This window comes from Carcharodon carcharias, chromosome 19 (assembly GCF_017639515.1).
Source record: "Carcharodon carcharias isolate sCarCar2 chromosome 19, sCarCar2.pri, whole genome shotgun sequence".
Lineage (NCBI taxonomy): Eukaryota > Metazoa > Chordata > Chondrichthyes > Lamniformes > Lamnidae > Carcharodon > Carcharodon carcharias.
The window spans coordinates 18527007-18540484 of NC_054485.1; the positions used below are offsets into that span (position 1 = coordinate 18527007).

The 13478-nt window shown below is 49.9% G+C and overlaps 1 protein-coding gene across 2 annotated transcripts in view; it reads left to right on the forward strand.

Moving 5' to 3' along the window:
- The window catches only part of wdtc1 (WD and tetratricopeptide repeats 1), a 55043-nt gene that overhangs the window by 7562 nt on the left and 34003 nt on the right, over nucleotides 1-13478 (forward strand). The window contains exons 2-6 of one of the 2 annotated variants that reach the window (XM_041212129.1): nucleotides 3532-3724; nucleotides 7117-7200; nucleotides 7789-7835; nucleotides 8032-8143; nucleotides 9095-9282. In XM_041212129.1, the coding sequence (XP_041068063.1) occupies nucleotides 3677-3724; nucleotides 7117-7200; nucleotides 7789-7835; nucleotides 8032-8143; nucleotides 9095-9282 (479 nt within the window). In that variant the 5' untranslated portion in view covers nucleotides 3532-3676. Of the gene's footprint in view, nucleotides 1-3507; nucleotides 3725-7116; nucleotides 7201-7788; nucleotides 7836-8031; nucleotides 8144-9094; nucleotides 9283-13478 lie in introns of both variants that reach the window. The other variant, XM_041212130.1, reaches the window with a different exon arrangement.

Consider the following 13478-nt stretch of genomic DNA (forward strand, 5'->3'; position numbering starts at 1 on the left):
TCCCCCCCCGTCCCTCTCCTCGTCCCCGACCCTCCCCCCTCCTCGACCCCCCCGAACTCTCCTCGTCCCCCCCGACCCTCTCCTCGTCCCCCCCGACCCTCTCCTCGTCCCCCCGACCCTCTCCTCGTCCCCCCCGACCCTCTCCTAGTCGTCCCCCCGACCCGCTCCTCGTCCCCCCCCCCCCGACCATCTCCTCGTCCCCTCTCGTCTCGCCCCCACCCTCTCCTCGTCCCCCCCGACCCTCTCCTCGTCCCCCCCGACCCTCTCCTCGTCCCCCCCGACGACCTCTCCTCGTCCCCCCGACCCTCTCCTCGTCCCCCCGACCCTCTGCCTCGTCCCCCCCGACCCTCTCCACGCCCCCCCGCCCTCCTCGTCCCCCCGACCCTCTCCTCGTCCCCCCCGACCCTCTCCTCGTCCCCCCGACCCTCTCCTCGTCCCCCCGACCCTCTCCTCGTCCCCCCCGACCCTCTCGCTCGTCCCCCTCCGACCCGCTCCTCGTCCCCCCCGACCCTCTCCTCGTCCCCCCCGACCCTCTCCTCTCCCCCCCGACCCTCTCCTCGTCCCCCCCGACCCTCTCAGGGGTCCTCGTCCCCTCCCGACCCTCTCCTCGTCCCCCCCGACCCTCTCCTCGTCCCCCCGACCCTCTCCTCGTCCCCCCGACCCTCTCCTCGTCCCCCCGTCCCTCTCCTCGTCCCCCCCGACCCTCTCCTCGTCCCCCCCGACCCTCTCCTCGTCCCCCCCGACCCTCTCCTCTTCCCCCCGACCCTCTCCTCTTCCCCCCGACCCTCTCCTCGTCCCCCCGACCCTCTCCTCGTCCCCCCCGACCCTCTCCTCGTCCCCCCCGACCTCTCCTCGTCCCCCGACCCTCTCCTCCCCCCCGACCCTCTCCTCGTCCCCCCCGACCCTCTCCTCTCCCCCCGACCCTCTCCTCGTCCCCCTCCCGACCCTCTCCTCGTCCCCCCCGACCCTCTCCTCGTCCCCCCGACCCTCTCCTCAGTCCCCCCGACCCTCTCCTCAGTCCCCCCGACCCTCTCCTCAGTCCCCCCGACCCTCTCCTCAGTCCCCCCGACCCTCTCCTCGTCCCCCCCGACCCTCTCCTCGTCCCCCCCGACCCTCTCCTCGTCCCCCCCGACCCTCTCCTCGTCCCCCCGACCCTCTCCTCGTCCCCCCCGACCCTCTCCTCGTCCCCCCCGACCCTCTCCTCGTCCCCCCCGACCCTCTCCTCGTCCCCCCCGACCCTCTCCTCGTCCCCCCCGACCCTCTCCTCGTCCCCCCCGACCCTCTCCTCGTCCCCGCCCGACCCTCTCTCTCGTCCCCCCCGACCCTCTCCTCGTCCCCCCCGACCCTCTCCTCGTCCCCCCGACCCTCTCCTCGTCCCCCCCGACCCTCTCCTCGTCCCCCCGACCCTCTCCTCGTCCCCCCCGACCCTCTCCTCGTCCCCCCCGACCCTCTCCTCGTCCCTCCCCGACCCTCTCCTCGTCCCCCCCGACCCTCTCCTCGTCCCCCCCGACCCTCTCCTCGTCCCCCCCGACCCTCTCCTCGTCCCCCCCGACCCTCTCCTCGTCCCCCCCGACCCTCCTTCCTCGTCCCCCCCGACCCTCTCCTCGTCCCCCCGACCCTCTCCTCGTCCCCCCCGACCCTCTCCTCGTCCCCCCCGACCCTCTCCTCGTCCCCCCCGACCCTCTCCTCGTCCCCCCGACCCTCTCCTCGTCCCCCCCGACCCTCTCCTCGTCCCCCCCGACCCTCTCCTCGTCCCCCCCGACCCTCTCCTCGTCCCCCCCGACCCTCTCCTCGTCCCCCCCGACCCTCTCCTCGTCCCCCCCGACCCTCTCCTCGTCCCCCCCACCCTCTCCTCGTCCCCCCCGACCCTCTCCTCGTCCCCCCGACCCTCTCCTCGTCCCCCCCGACCCTCTCCTCCTAGTCCCCACCCGACCCTCTCCCCGTCCCACTCCTCGTCCCCCCGACCCTCTCCTCACCCCCCCCGACTCTCCTCGCCCCCGACCCCTCCTCACCCCCCCGTCTCCTCGTCCCCCCGACCCTCTCCTCAGCCCCCCCACTCTCTCAGTCCCCCCGACCCTCTCCTCGTCCCCCCCCGTCTCTCCTCATCCCCCCGACCACCCTCTCTCTTGTCCCCCCCGACCCCTCCCCCTCCCCCCCCCCCCCCGTCCCTCTCCTCCCCTCCCCCCCCCCCTCCCCTGTCGACCCCCTCTCTCCCCCCGACCCTCTCCTCGTCCCCACCCTTCTCAGTCGTCCCCCCCCTCTCCACCCTCCCCGTTCTCCTCCCCCCCCTCTCGTCCCTCCGTCTCGTCCCCCCCCCTCCCCTCCCTCTCCTACCCCTCCCCCCCGCCCGAGTGTCGTCCCCCCCGACCACTCCTCCTCACCCCCCCCGTGTGTCCCCGCCCCCCGACCCCCGTCCTCACCCCACCCGTGTGTCGTCCCCCCGACCCCTCCTACTCACCCCCCCGTGTGTCGTCCCCCCTACCCCCTCCTCACCCCCCCGGTGTCTCCCCCCCCCCCTCCCGACCCCCCTCCTCAACCCCCCCGTGTGTCGTCCCCGACCCCCCCACCGACACCCCTCCTCACCCCGCCCTGTGTCGTCCCCCCGACCCCTCGCTCCCCCCCCCCGTGTTGTCGTCCCCCCCGACCCTCTCCTCACCCCCCCGTGTGCCGCCCCCCCCGACCCTCGCCTCACCCCCCGGTGTGTCGTCCCCCCGACCCTCGCCTCACCCCCTGTGTGTGCCCCCCCCCCCCCCCCCCCCCCCCCCCCGCCCGACCCTCGTGCCGTCCCCTCGACCCTCACGACAACCCCCCTCATGCTGTCTCTCCACCCCACCGTGCCGTTCCACCCCCGGCACCCCTCCCCCCACTTCGTGCCATTTCCCCGGCACCCCCCCCTCATGCTGTCCCCCTCTCGTGCCGTCCCCCCGACACATGCACCCCCCCATCACTGTCCCACATGAAATCCCCTCCCACCTTGTTGCCATTCCCCTCAAATTTCCATGGCATTGTCGTTCCCCTACCCTATCGTCACCTCTGTCTCTTCCGCCCCACCCTCTCGTGCCCTTTCTCTTTGCCAGTTTGGGAGCCAATTTTTATGTTCCCATCATTATGCTCTAAACCCTTGCTGTCCTTTTCCCCTTCTCACTGTGAAATCTCTTGTTTTCATCCAATTCTGGCTTCTTGCACGTTCCTGAATTGCATTGACCCACCATTGTGACCATGCCTTTGGCTGTCTAGGCCCTCAACTCTAGAATCCCCACCCTAATCCTCTCCACCTTTCTATCTCGACTTTCTGTTTTAAGACTCTAATTAAAACCTATCTCTTTGAGCAAGCTTTTGGTCACTGGTTCTAATATCGCATGTGGCATAGTGCCAAATTTTGCGTGACAATGCTGCTGTAAAGTACCTCGGGAAGTTTTATTACATTAAAGGTGCAATATAAATGCACATTATTATTCTGTTAGTGAAAGATGCTGTTCTCCACTGATTCCCGAATTGTTGTTTCAGGTGCCCTGCTGTCTTTTCTTTCAGATTCCTGTGTTGTGTGCTCTTCCTTGCCGGGATTAAATGTGGGCTATTTCTCTATTTCTGCTCTCTGTGTAAAGCCTGGTGGTGAGCTACAGCACGGTTAGAGCAACAGATACAATTCACCCTGTGATCTTCTGAGCGGAGAGCAATGGAGCCGCTTAATATAACCCGGGACATCATCCAGCGGCAAATAAAGGTACCAAGTATTTCCCAGCTGTCATGCCTGGCATATGCTGGCTGTGGGAACCGCTTCAGGGAGGAGGAGTGCTTTGTGTCTGGTCCAGATGGGAGGGATGGAGCCAACCTGGCGAGGGGTGGTGGGGGGAAAACTGGTGGGGAAGGCGGGATTGGGAGGGGGTGTGCCGATTGCAAACAGAGTGAGCTGATACGAGTTTGGTGAGGGTGAGGAGTTGCTCCTTTTTTTCTACTTTTATTTGGTGCAGCAGAAGGAACTGGTTGGTGAGTAACTGATAATCTAATTAGGTATTAAGAAATGTGTAATTTAGTTATAGGCGTTACTAGCATTTAATAAGCACAGTAAATTATGAAATACATAGGAATTATTCTAAATTAATTAAGAAAGGAATTAAATTAGTTAAATAAGATAACTAACAATGGCAGGACAGGTGTGGTTCTGTAACTGTGGAATGTGGGTGCTTCTGGATCCAACACGATCCAGGCCAAACACATTTGCAGAAAGTGCAAGCAGCTAGAGGAATCCTGGATTAGGATTATTAATGTGGAAGGCGAACTGCAGACACTGCGCAATATCAGGGAGGGAGAGAGATACCAGGACACTTTGTACCAGTAGGCAGTCAGCGGGGAGGGACAGGAGGATGTGACCATGAGTGAGGCAGGTAACAGAACCGAGCAGACAGCAGTGGAAGAGCCTTAGGCTTTGCAGTTGTCAAATGGGTTTGAGGTGCCTACAACCTGTGTGAACGAAAGTGAGGTCTTCAGAGTGAATGAGTAGACTGGCCATGGTACAGGAAGCCATTCAAGTGGGGGGAGGTGAAAAAAAGAATGTAGTAGTAATAGGGGACAATATAGTGAAGGGGATTGACACTTTACAACAAAGAACAAGAGTCCAAAAAGCTGTGTTGCCTACCCATGGTTCGGGACATCTACTCGGGCCTGGAGAGGAACTTACAGTGGGAGGGGGAGGATCCAGTTGTTGTGGTCCACGTAGGTACCAACGACATAGGCAGGACAAGGAAAGAGATTCTGCATAGTCCTTTGAGGAGCTAGGCACCAAATTAAGAAGCAGATCTCAAAGGTAATCTCTGGATTATTACCTGAGCTACGTGTAAAATTGATATAGGGCAAATAAGATTAGAAAAATTAATGCTTGGCTCAGGTGTGGTAGAAGTGGATTCCGGTTTGTGGGGCACTGGAGCCAGTACTGGGGAAAATGGGGGCTATATTGTTGGGATGGCCTATACTTGTATCATGCTGGGACCAGTGTTCTAGCAAGCTACATAACTAGGAAAATAGAAAGGGTTTTAAACTAAATAGTGGGGGCAAGGGATCAAATTTGGGAAGATGTGATAAATCAAAGAGCAGAGGCAAGGCAAGAGAGAAAGGCATTGGAAATGATAGACCATGACAGGAAGGGACAGAGAGTACAAATCTTAAGTAAATCAGTAGTTAAGACTAGAGGTTACAAAACTAATATAAGGACAAAACTAAAGTCTCTGTATCTGAATGCACGTTGCATTCAAAACAAAACAGATGAACTGATGGCGCAAATAGGAATAATTAAGTACATTCTGATAGCCATTACAGAGATATGGCTGCAGGATGACATAGATTGGGACCTGAATATTGAAGGGTAGTGAATTTTAGGAAGGACAGGAAGCCGGGAAAAGATGGAAGGGTGGCTCTGTTAATTCATGATCGGATTAGCACAATAGAGAGGGTTGACCTAAATTCAGGAAACCACTATGTAGAAGCGGTTGGGTAGAGATGGGAAATGATAAATGCAAGAAGTCACTTGTGGAAGTGATATTCAGGCTCCCGAACAGTTACCACACAGTAGGACAGGGTATAAAGGAAGAAATAGTGGAAGTTTATCAGAAAGGTATGGTGATAGACATGGGGGATTTTAATCTATATACAGACTGGGAAAATCAGACGGGCAGATAGCCTAGATGAGGAATTCATAAAAGGTTTTTGGAATAGTTTCTTAGAATAGCACATTTTGGGTGCTAATCAGAGAGCAGGCTATACTAGACCTGGTATTGTGCAATGGGATAAGATTAATTAATGACCTCATAGTGAAGGCGTCCCTAGGTAGCAGCAATCATAATATGATTGAATTTTAGATTCCGTTTGAGAGAGAGAAGAGTGGGCATAAGACTATATTTTAAACTTAAATAAGGGCAATTATGAGGGCAGGAAAGCTAAAGTGAATTGGCAAATTAGATTAAGGGATAGGTCAACAGACATGCAGATGCAGACATTTAAGGAGCTGTTTCAGAATACACAGAATAGATACATCCAGTAAGAGAGAAAAATTCCAAGGGAAGGACCCACCATCCATGGTTAACTAAAAAAAAGTTAAAGATGGTATCAAACTTAAAGAAAAAGCATATCGTTGCACAAAGATGGGTAGCAGTCAGAAGACTGGACAAAATATAAAAAACAGCAAAGAATGACTAAAAGATTAATAAGGAGAGAAAAATAAGAGTACAAGAGAAAGCTAGCTAAAATATAAAGGCAGATAGTAAAAGTTTCTATAGATATTTTAAAAAAGATGTATTTTTTAAATAGTGAGAGATTGTGAGCTCTGAGATGCACAGGGATCTGGATGTCCTATTGCATGAATCACAAAAGATTACAGTACAGCAAGTTATAAGGAATGCGAATAAAATGTTGTTTTTTGCAAGGGAGATGGAATGCAAAAGAAGGGAGGTTATGCTTCAGTTATACAAGGTATTGGTGAGACCACAGCTGAAGTACTATGTATTGATCTCCTTTTTTAAGGATGTAAATGTATTGGATGCAGTTCAGAGAAGGTTTACCAGACTAATACCTGGAATGGGCAAGTTGTCTTGTGAGGAAAGGTTGGACAGGCTAGGCTTGTATCCACTGAAGTTTAGAAGAGTAAGAGGCAACTTGAGTGAAACATATAAGATCCTGAGGGGCCTTGACAAGGTGGATGTAGAGAGCATGTTTCCTCTTGTAGGAGAATCTCGAACTAGAGGTACTTTTTAAAAATAAAGGGTTCCCCCATTGAAGACAGATGAGGAGAAGTTTTTTTCTTTCAGAGGATGATGAGTCTTTGAAATCCTCTTCCTCAAAAAGCAGAGTCTTTGAATATCTTTATGACGAAGGTAGATGATTTTTGATAAGCAAGGGGGTGAAAGGTTATTGGGGAGGCAGGAATGTAAGTTGAGGTTACAATCTGATCAGCCATGATCTTATTGAGTGGCGGAGCAGTTTCGGGGGCCCAAGTAACTTACTCCTGCTCCTAATTCGTCTTTTCATTTTGGGAGAGCTGGTCCGGTGAGGGTGGGGCAAGACTGGTGATTGGAAAAGTGGGTTATGAGGCCTATCTTCATCTCACACTGCACCTTGTGTCTATAGGAGAGGAACACTCTGCAGTTCGAGCGACGATATCACGTCATTGATCCATTCATCAAGCGGCTGGGCCTGGAATGCGAGCTGGAGGTGAGGTGTCTGTACTCCTACTGAAACCCCCCCTCTGCCCTGCTAAAATATGGATGATTGAGTGAGTGACATGTGAAATTCATTGGCTGTTTTCTGTACTGTAACATTCAGTGCATCGTGACTGTGCCGGCTCTTTGAAAGAGCTATCCAATTGGTCCCACTCAACGCTCTTTCCCCAAAGTCCTGTAAATTTTCCTCACTTCAAGTATTTATCCAATTCCCTTTTGAAAGTTATTTCCCACTTGAGTCTGCTTTGACCACCCTTTCAGGCAGTGCATTCTAGATCACAACTTGCTACATAAAATTGTCCTCCTTATCTGCCTTCTGGTTCTTTTGTCAGTCACCTTAAATCTGCATCTTCCGGTTACCCACTCTCCTCCATTGGAAACAGTTTCTCCCTTTGTATTTTATCAAAACTACTCAGTTTTAAATACCCATATTAAATCTTCCAATAAATACAATGACCCCAGCTGCTGCTGTTCATAGACTTTCCAGTAAATGGTTTGTGTTTGTGTGCTTATAAGCTGTGGGTGTCGTCTTAAGATTTGACTCTTAATCTTATCCCTGTTCTCTCTCTCTGCTCCACAGGGTCACTCTGGGTGTGTGAACTGTCTGGAATGGAATGAGAAGGGCGAGTAAGTAATGGCGCCCACTCAATCAACACCACCTCCCCACCACAAACCACCACCTGTCTGTACCTTGCCCCTGATTCATTGTACCTTGCCCCTGATTCATTCCACCCACCCCTGCATACCTCACCCCTGCCACAAACCACTCCACCCCTCTGTGTCACTGAATTCAGGCACTCATTCTTACTGTCTTCAATTGTAGTTTGCTGGCCTCAGGATCAGATGATCAGCACACCATTCTCTGGGATCCCTTTAGCTGCAAGAAACTGCTGACCATGCACACTGGACACACGGCCAACATATTCACAGTAAAGGTATCTGCCTCTTTCCTGCTTACTGCACTCAGTGGTAAACTTCATATTCATTTTGGATTGTAGAGGGAATGGAGTCAGTGAGAGTTGTATGCCTTATGTTGATTGATCTTGAAGATGGAATTCTGTTGTGCAAACTATGGGGCAAATTTATATAAAGCTTGTATTTGCTATAGGTTTTATTTTCCATTGTGCTGCTTCTATCCCCAAGACAGAGCTATGATAGTTTGGTCCCTCGGCCTTGGGGCTGTTCCAGCAACACTCTTGAAATAGTTTAATTCTATGATTCTAACTAAAAGTGATGAATCTTGCCAAGCTCAATGGTGACTGAAAGGACTGCAAAGGTGATTGTGTCCCTGGAGCTTTGGGGAAATTGCACTGTGCCAGTCTGAACACTGGCTGAATGGATCAAGCACCCATTATAAAAATGGTTTAATTCACTGTTGTGTTGGGGATTAGCCGCAATATTTTCCTGACTTCTTGCCAGCATGTTGCACCTGATGACCTGTGCTGAATTATGCCAGCTGAGACTGGGAGATCGCAACCTGGGAGGAGATATCACTTTCCAACAAAGAGCTTTCTGACTTTGAGGTGCTGTCTGTGGAATCTCCTCCAGATTACAATCCACTATTTCTGGCTTCAGCCACTTGTCCATACTGCCTCCCTTTGCTCCATTATAGATGGCCCATGCAGCTGATGCAAGGCCCCAATTCTGGAGTTCCCTCTCTTAACCTCTTCGCCTCCTTCCCCTCAATACCTACTAACCATACTTTGTCATTTCTCCATATCTCCAGGAGATGGTATTTACTGTGAAACGGAATGGTGATTAATACCCTCCATCTTGATGCCACTGAGCATTGGTAATGATCACAGTGCAAATTGCTGGTGAGGGGACACTGTTTGCTGCATATGGCATTGTGGGCTGTTACCTCTTTATAATTCCCTGTTTTCCAGTTCCTTCCTCACTCGAATGACCGCACGCTGATAACAGGAGCTGCTGATTCCAAGGTGCATGTCCATGACTTGACTGTAAAGGAAACCATTCACATGTTTGGCGAGCACACCAATCGCGTGAAGCGAATCGCAGCTGCTCCCATGTGGCCCAACACGTTCTGGAGTGCGGCAGAGGATGGGACAGTCCGGTATGTGTCGGAGCACAGGCTACTCTCCCAGGATAGCTGCAGCTTGTAGCTGTGACTGAAAGCCCACTCACTGCAACAGTTTATACTGTGGGAGAGACAGCCACACTCATTGACTAACTGTCACTGTCTTCATCATTCCCATTGCTCTTTGTGGAATTTTAAGGAAGTGTGTATTAGGTTTGTTGTGTCTTCATACTGGACTCTCATTATTGGTCCCCTGTTCCTCTCCCAGGCCCAGAGACCTCCCCCTGCCATTGCAATGCAAGCTTGGGTTATTTTAGAAGGGAGACCTGCCAATGCTATACCAGAGGTACCCTGTCTCAGCTCTTGGGTTGTTAGCAGTGAAAGCTGCAGCAGTTATCATACAGAACATGTATCACCAAGGCCTTTCACCCAAATCCAATCGGACAAAACCCCAAACCCCTGGAGATATTAAGAAAGCTTGAATAAAGAGGGGGAGAGTTCTTTGTTCCAGAAGATAGTCACACCCCTTGGACTATAGTCTTTTGATTTGGTCAGGGACAGGAAGGTATGACACGAGTGAGGCAGGTAAGGGATTGAGGAGGTAGAAGTGGAGAAGCCTCAGCCCTTGCAATTGTCCAAATGGGTTCAAAGTTTTTGCAACTTGTATGGATGAAAGTGGGGGCTGCAAGGTAGATGAGTGAACTGACCATAGCACCGTGGTACAGGAGGTCATTCAAGTTGGGTGAGTAAATAGGAATGTTGTAGTAGCAACGGACCATATAGCCAACTACAGTGCTCTGGAGTTGAGAGCGAGAGTCCAGAGGGCTGTGTTGCTTGCCTGGTGCCAAGGTTCTGGACATCTGCTTGGGCTGGAAAGGAATTTGCAGTGGGACGGGGAGGATCCAGTTGTCATAGCCCACGTAGTTACCAACAACATAGAAAGGACTTAGGAAAGGAATTCTGCCTCGAGACTGTGAGCAGCTAGGGATAAATTAAAAAGCAGAACCTCAAAGGTGATCTCTGGATTGTTACCTGAGCCATGAGCAAATTGGCATAGAGCAAATAAGACGAGAGAGATGAATGCATGGCTTAAAGACTGGTGTGGGAGAAAGGGGTTTTAATTCATGGGGCACTGACACTAGTACTGGGAAAAGTGGGAGCTGTACCATTCATCTAAGCTGTGCTGGGACCAGTGTTCTGGTGAGTCGTATAACTAGAGCAAAGGAGAGGGTTTGAAATGAAATAGTTGGGTGGGGGGGGAACATGAGTGGAGATGTGGTAAATTCAATGGAAACATAAGGTGATAGAGCAGGGTAGCGATTTGGGTGATAACCAGAGTGTAACAGGAAGGGACAGAAGCGTACAAACATGAGTTCACCAGCAGATAAGGCCGGCAATTGCAAAAATGGTTAAAAGGACATAATTAAAGGCTTTGTACGTGAATGTCCGCAGTATTCATAACAAAATGAATGAATTGTTAGCACAGAAATAAATATGCATGACCATAGTACCGTGGTACAGGAAGTCATTCAAGTTGGGTGAGTAAATAGGAATGTTGTAGTAGCAAGGGACCGTATAGTCAAAGATAGACACATTGCTCTGTAGTTGAGAGCGAGAATCCAGAGAGCTGTGTTGCTTGCTGGTGCCAAGGTTCTGGACATCTGCTTGGGCTGGAAAGGAATTTGCAGTGGGATGGGGAGGATCCAGTTGTCATGGCCTACGTGGTTACCAACAATATAGAAAGGACTAGGAAGGGAATTGGTTGCAAGGTGACCAAGGCTGGGACCTTAATATTGAAGGTATTATTTGACATTTCGAAAACATAGGAAGCTAGAAAAGGTGGTGGGGTAGCTCTGTTAATTAAGGAAGACATTAATACAGTAATGAGAGATGACCTTAGCTTGAAAGAACAGGAGGTTTAATCAGTTTGGGTGGAGATAAGAAATAGAAAAGATAAGAGGTCACTTGCGCAAGTAGTTTATAGGCTCCCTAACAGTAGTTGCACTGTAGGACAGGGTATACAAGAAGAAATAAATGGGGCATGTAAGAACTGAACCACAGTAATCATGAGTGACCTTGTAGATATAGATTGGCAAAGGTAGACTGGAAAATGAGTTCATAGAGCGTATTCATGACAATTTCTAGAGCAACCACCTAGCACACTATTCTAGACCTTGTAAAATGCAATGAGACAATTAATTAATGATGTCATTGTAAAGGTGCCTGTTGGTGACGGTGATCATAACATGATCAAAATTCAAGTTCTGTTTGAAGTTGAGAAGTGTGAGTCCAAGGCTAGTGTTTTAAACCCAATTAAAGGTCATTATAAGGGTATGAAGGCAGAGTTGGCTAAATGAGCTGGAAACTACATTAAAAGGTAAGACAGTAGAGATGCAATGGCAGACTTTTGAGGAGGTATTTAATAACTTTCAGCAAAGATCCTAGTGAGAAAGAAGGACTATGAGGAAGATACGTCATCTGTGGCCAAATAAGGAAGTTAAGGATAGTATCAAATTAATAAGAAAAGTGTACAAATCTGTGAAGGTTACTGATCATTCAGAAGATTGACCAGATTTTAAGAACCAGCAAGAATGACTAAAACAATAGTCAAGAGGGAGAAAGTTGAGTAAGAGAGAAAGCCAGCTAGTAATATGAAAAATGGAGTTTCCAAGTATTTAGACAAAGAGTAACTAAAGTGAGTGTTGGCCTTCTAGAGTCAGCCTGAGGAATTAATAATGGAAAACACGGAAATGGCAGAGGTGTTGAACAGGTATTTTGTGTCTCTCTTCATTGTAGAGGACTTAGCTTCCCAAAGATACTTGAAAATTGAGCTGATAGGGAGAGAGGAACTTAAAATAATCACCGTCACCAGGGACAAGGTGCTGGGAAAACTATTAGATTTAACAGCTAACAAGTCCACAGGACCTGATGGCCTACATCCTCGGATTTTAAAGAAGTGGCTACAGAGATAGAGGCATTGGTTATAATCTTCCAAAATTCTTTAGATTCTGGAAGGGTCCCAGAGAATTGGAAAACAGCTAATGTAACATCTTTATTCAAGAAAGGAGGGAGACAGAAAGCAAGAAACTACAGGCCAGTTAGCCTAACCTCTATCATAGAGAAATTGCTAGAATCAATTATTAAGGAGGTTATAGCAAGATACTTAGAAAATCATAATGGGATCAGGCAGAGTCAACATGGTTTTGTGAAAGGGAAATTGTGTTTGATTCATTTATTAAGAATTCTTTGAGGAAGTAACAGGCAAGCTGGATAAATGAGGAACCTATAGATATGGTGTCCTTGGATTTTTAAAAGGTATTTGATAAGGTGCCATATCAAAGGTTACTGCACAAAATAAAAGGTCATGTGTAGGGGGTAACATATTAGCATGGATAAAGGATTGTTTAACTAACAGAAAGCAGAGTAGGGATAAATAGATCTTTTTTGGATAGGCAAGTTGTAATTGTTGGAGTGCCATAAGGATCAGTGCTGGGGCCTCAGCTATTTACAATCCATACCAATGACTTGGAAGAAGGGACTGAATGTAAGTAGCTAAAGTTATCGGTGACACCAAGATAGGTATGCGAGTAAATTGTCAAGAGGGAGTAAAGAATCTACAAAGGGATTTAGATAGGTTAAGTGGGTGAGCAAAAATTTGGCAGATGGAGTATAACATAGGAAAATGTGAACTTGCCCACTTTAGGAGGAAGAATAGAAAAGCAATATACTATTTAAATGGAGAGGGATTGCAGAGCTTGATGGTACAGAGGGTTCTGGGTGTTCTGGTACATGAATCACAAGAAGTTAGTGCAGGTATAGCAAGTGATTAGGAAGGCAAATGGAATATAAAAGTAGGAAAGTTTTACTGCAGCTGTATAGGACCCTTGGTGAGGTCATACCTGGAGTACTGTGAACAGTTTTGGTCTCGTTATTTGAAAAAAGGTATAATTGCGTTAGAAGCAGTTCAGAGAAAGTTCAGTCAACTCATTCCTAGGAAGAAAGGCTTATCTTGTGAAGAAAGATTGAACAAATTGGGCCTATATCCATTGCAGTTTAAGAATGAGAGGTGATCTTAGTGAAACATTTAAGGCCCTAAGGGGACTTAATAGGATGACTGTCAGGAGGATGTTTCCTTTTGTTGCGGTGACTAGAACTAAGGGGCACAGTTTAAATATAAGAAGTCTCCCTTTTAAGAAGATGAGATGAGTTTTTTTTTCAGAGGGTGGCTAGTC